The sequence below is a fragment of the Fonticula alba genome (assembly GCF_000388065.1).
Source record: "Fonticula alba strain ATCC 38817 unplaced genomic scaffold supercont2.7, whole genome shotgun sequence".
Classification (NCBI taxonomy): Eukaryota; order Rotosphaerida; family Fonticulaceae; genus Fonticula; species Fonticula alba.
In genome coordinates, this window is record NW_009242977.1 from 829295 (window position 1) to 832512 (window position 3218).

The 3218-nt window shown below is 69.5% G+C and overlaps 2 protein-coding genes across 2 annotated transcripts; both read left to right on the forward strand.

Moving 5' to 3' along the window:
- Window positions 1-547: 547 nt before the first annotated feature.
- H696_04385 (hypothetical protein) lies at window positions 548-1169 on the forward strand (the record flags this gene model as incomplete). Its single annotated transcript, XM_009498261.1, has 2 exons — window positions 548-625; window positions 1020-1169. The coding sequence occupies 2 exons, from the start codon at window positions 548-550 to the stop codon at window positions 1167-1169; spliced, it is 228 nt and encodes a 75-aa protein (XP_009496536.1).
- Window positions 1170-2712: 1543 nt separating this feature from the next.
- H696_04386 (hypothetical protein) lies at window positions 2713-3145 on the forward strand (the record flags this gene model as incomplete). Its single annotated transcript, XM_009498262.1, has 2 exons — window positions 2713-2757; window positions 2906-3145. The coding sequence occupies 2 exons, from the start codon at window positions 2713-2715 to the stop codon at window positions 3143-3145; spliced, it is 285 nt and encodes a 94-aa protein (XP_009496537.1).
- Between the last annotated feature and the right edge of the window lie 73 nt (window positions 3146-3218).

Consider the following 3218-nt stretch of genomic DNA (forward strand, 5'->3'; position numbering starts at 1 on the left):
CCCCCCCCCCCCTCTCCTCCCTCCTGGTCCATAAACATACCCACCGCACAGGGAGGGATCACGGCCACCGCAAATCGGCCGGATGGAGGGGGCCAGGAAAACAATTGTGGAGTAAGAACCCCACGGAATGGCACAATATCCCCCCCCCCCACCAGCCTCAGGGCGCTCTCTCTCGGGGGCCCGGGTCCGAAGGGGGAGGGGGCGACCCTTTGTTGGCGCCTTGCCATCACCCCCGGGGGGGGCAGAGGGTGGCCCTTCTCGACGTGGATTGGTCGGCAGCATCGATCCCCGCCCAACCAACACACACACACACACACACACACACACACACACACACACACACACACACACACACACACACACACACGCACGCACGCACGCACGCACCCGGCCCTCTTGCGGGTACTCGCTGGGGGGGGGGGGGCCGGGTCGACGCGCCGCCCTCCCCCCTGACGGCGGGAGTGGCCCTCCCGCGGGGGCAGCCACGCGGCTCGCGGCGGTCGATCGGGCGGCCGCTCGACACAGGCGCTTGCCCATACATGTGTGTATGTGTGGTGTGCGCGGCGCGCGGTGCGCGGTGCCGCCCGAAGGCAAACAAGCTTCCGCGGAAACTGGTGCCGATAGGGTACGTCCAAGTTAAGACAATCCGAATCACGGGCCGGGCGGATGACGGGTGGTGTGATGAGCGCCGCCGACACGTGCCCACGGATACCCCACAATGCCATGATCTCACCGCCCCCGGCCCCGGGGCCGAAGGGGGAGGGGCCCAGGCCGCGGAGGGGGCGAGAGGCGAAAAGGACCCCGGGCCGGGGCTGGGAGCTCCCCCCCCCCCCCCCCCCCGTCACCCCCCCCCCCCCGGGGCCCCGGCCCGGGGAGCCCCCGGGGCGCCGGCCCCCCCCCCCCCCCCCCCCCCCTCCCCCCCAGTTGGGGCTGCCCCCCCCCCCCCCCCTCTCCCCCCTTTGCTCTCTGCTGTCTCGCCCGTTTGGATGACTGACTTGGCTTCGGTGTCAGGCCGCCAGATTTTCGAGCAGGACTCCACCATGGTCAAGTCCGACGAGACGGCCAACGACCAGGACATCCTGGAGGCCACCAAGAACCAGGTGGTCCATCTCACCGAGGAGGACATCAAGTCCTTGGAGGACTTCAGTTTCTCGGACCTGGACGACTAGGTGGCCCTCCTCCCGTGGCCGGCCGACAAGGCGCGCGCGCGCGCGCTCGCGCGAGGCGACCCCTCAGCCACAATGCTCCACACAGACGCATGCCCACCCGGGCGCCAGCGCCCCCTCGCCTCCCTGGGGCAGGTGTGTGCTTGGCGCATGGCCAGACCCGGGCCCGGCGCAGTGCGGCCGCATCCCCCGGTGGTGGAGGCCCGCTCGGCTGTCCCTTTCCCTCTGTCTCTCGCCCTTGCTCCTCTCTCTCTCCTCGGAGCGGCCGGAGGCGGCGCGTCTCTCGATCGGTATTTTTGCACGCGCGTGTGCGTGTCTGCGTCCCATATATATGTATATATATATATATATATGTGCGCCCTCCGGCCACACCTGTCCCGACCAAAACCAATATATATCCATACACTGTTGTTGCCTCTCCTCCTCTCCCGGCCAGCGGTCACAATCACCAATGCGGGAGCAGACGCAAGATGGGGAAGAGTCTCCGGGGAGCGCGGGCATGTGTATCTCCCAACGAAAACACATCTGCCCGAAGGTGTATGAATCGGCACTTGGGGTCACATGCCCGGGACATCACACGCGCGGGCGCGGCCATTTTCATATGGCCTGACTTGGCTCGGCGTTGCACCCTCCCACGAGCGTGGGCCTGTGTGCGTGTCTGTTGGGGGGGGGGGGGAAGGTGCGTTCCCCGTCCCCTGCCACCACCCCCGAGGGGGAGGGAGCCTTCCTCACGCCCCGAGCCATTGCCCGCGCCTTGTTCCCGCGCCACTCTGGGTGCGCCAGCCCCCTGTGTGAGACCCGGGCCTGGCCCTCTGCTCGGGCGGGCGGAATTCCGCTCGCCATCTGTGTCGGATGGCCGCACACCCACGAAATCAGGCCATGTCGATGGCGTTCAGGCACCCACAGATGGCCTGATCCAAAAACGGCTGTGGAGGTTGGTCTGGCTGGCGTCTGTGGCCCCGCGCGCGCCCCGCCCGCCGCCGCCGTCGCCGCCGCCGCCGCCGCCGCCGCCGCCGCCGCCGCTCCTGGCCGGCTCAATTCCCGCGAAAGCACAGCCATCGGCGACGAGCTGGCGGGCGCGGCCGCCGGCCGGTGATGTGCCCTCGCGGGGGGGAGGTGGTTTGTCGCGCGCGCCTAGATGCGTATACATCTTGCGGGGGCGTATGGTGATGCGGGTGATAATGCACATTGCGCTCCTGGGGTCTCCCCTCGCAACCTCTTGCCCGAGGCACGCCAGCCGGCGTCACGTTCCCCCCCCCCCCGGGCCCGCCCCGATCGGGGCGTGTGTCCGCACACGCGCGCCCGGTCGTGGCGTGGGCACCCCCCGCGCCGGGGGCCTCGGGAAGTGTGTGGGCGCGTTCGTGTCCCGCTCCCCCCCGGCTCCCATGCTTCGATCCGGGGTCCCTCAAAAGCGCGGGCCCTGGGGGCCGGATCAGGCCTGACTCGGCCCACCTCCCCCCTTGCGCCTTGTCAGCACCTCTCCCCTCGCTTCCGCCGCGCACGCCCCCCTCCCCCTCCCCTCCCCCTGCCCCCTGCGCTTGCTATCATGGCCACCTTCAACCACGTCTACCCGAATGTCACTTGCCTCAAGGTGTGTCACTGCCGGGTGCTTGCCCTCCTGTCCCCTCGCCTTTGCCACACCCCCTCCCTTGCGTGTCCCCGGCTGGCCGTCTCACCTCGCTCACCCCCGGGCCGGGGCCCCTTTCCCCGGCCGGCCCCTCGCACCACCCCCGCCCCAGGACAAGAAGGCCGTTGTCATCGGCGGCGCCGGCTTCCTCGGCGGCCACATGATCGAGGGTCTCCTGGCCGTTGGCGTTTCCAAGGTGGTTGTCTTCGACATCGTCAACATCTCCCACCCCTCGGACCGCGTCGAGAGCGTCAAGGGTGACCTCCGCAACATCAATGTGCGTCCCGGGGAGGCCCCTGTCGTTCGGGGCGGATCGGTGGCCGCCTCGCTCCTCCGCCAGCCCTCGCCCTGACCCGTTCCGCCCTCCCCCCCCTCCACGCCGCAGGACCTGCTCCCCGTCTTCCAGGGCGCCTTCGTTGTTTACA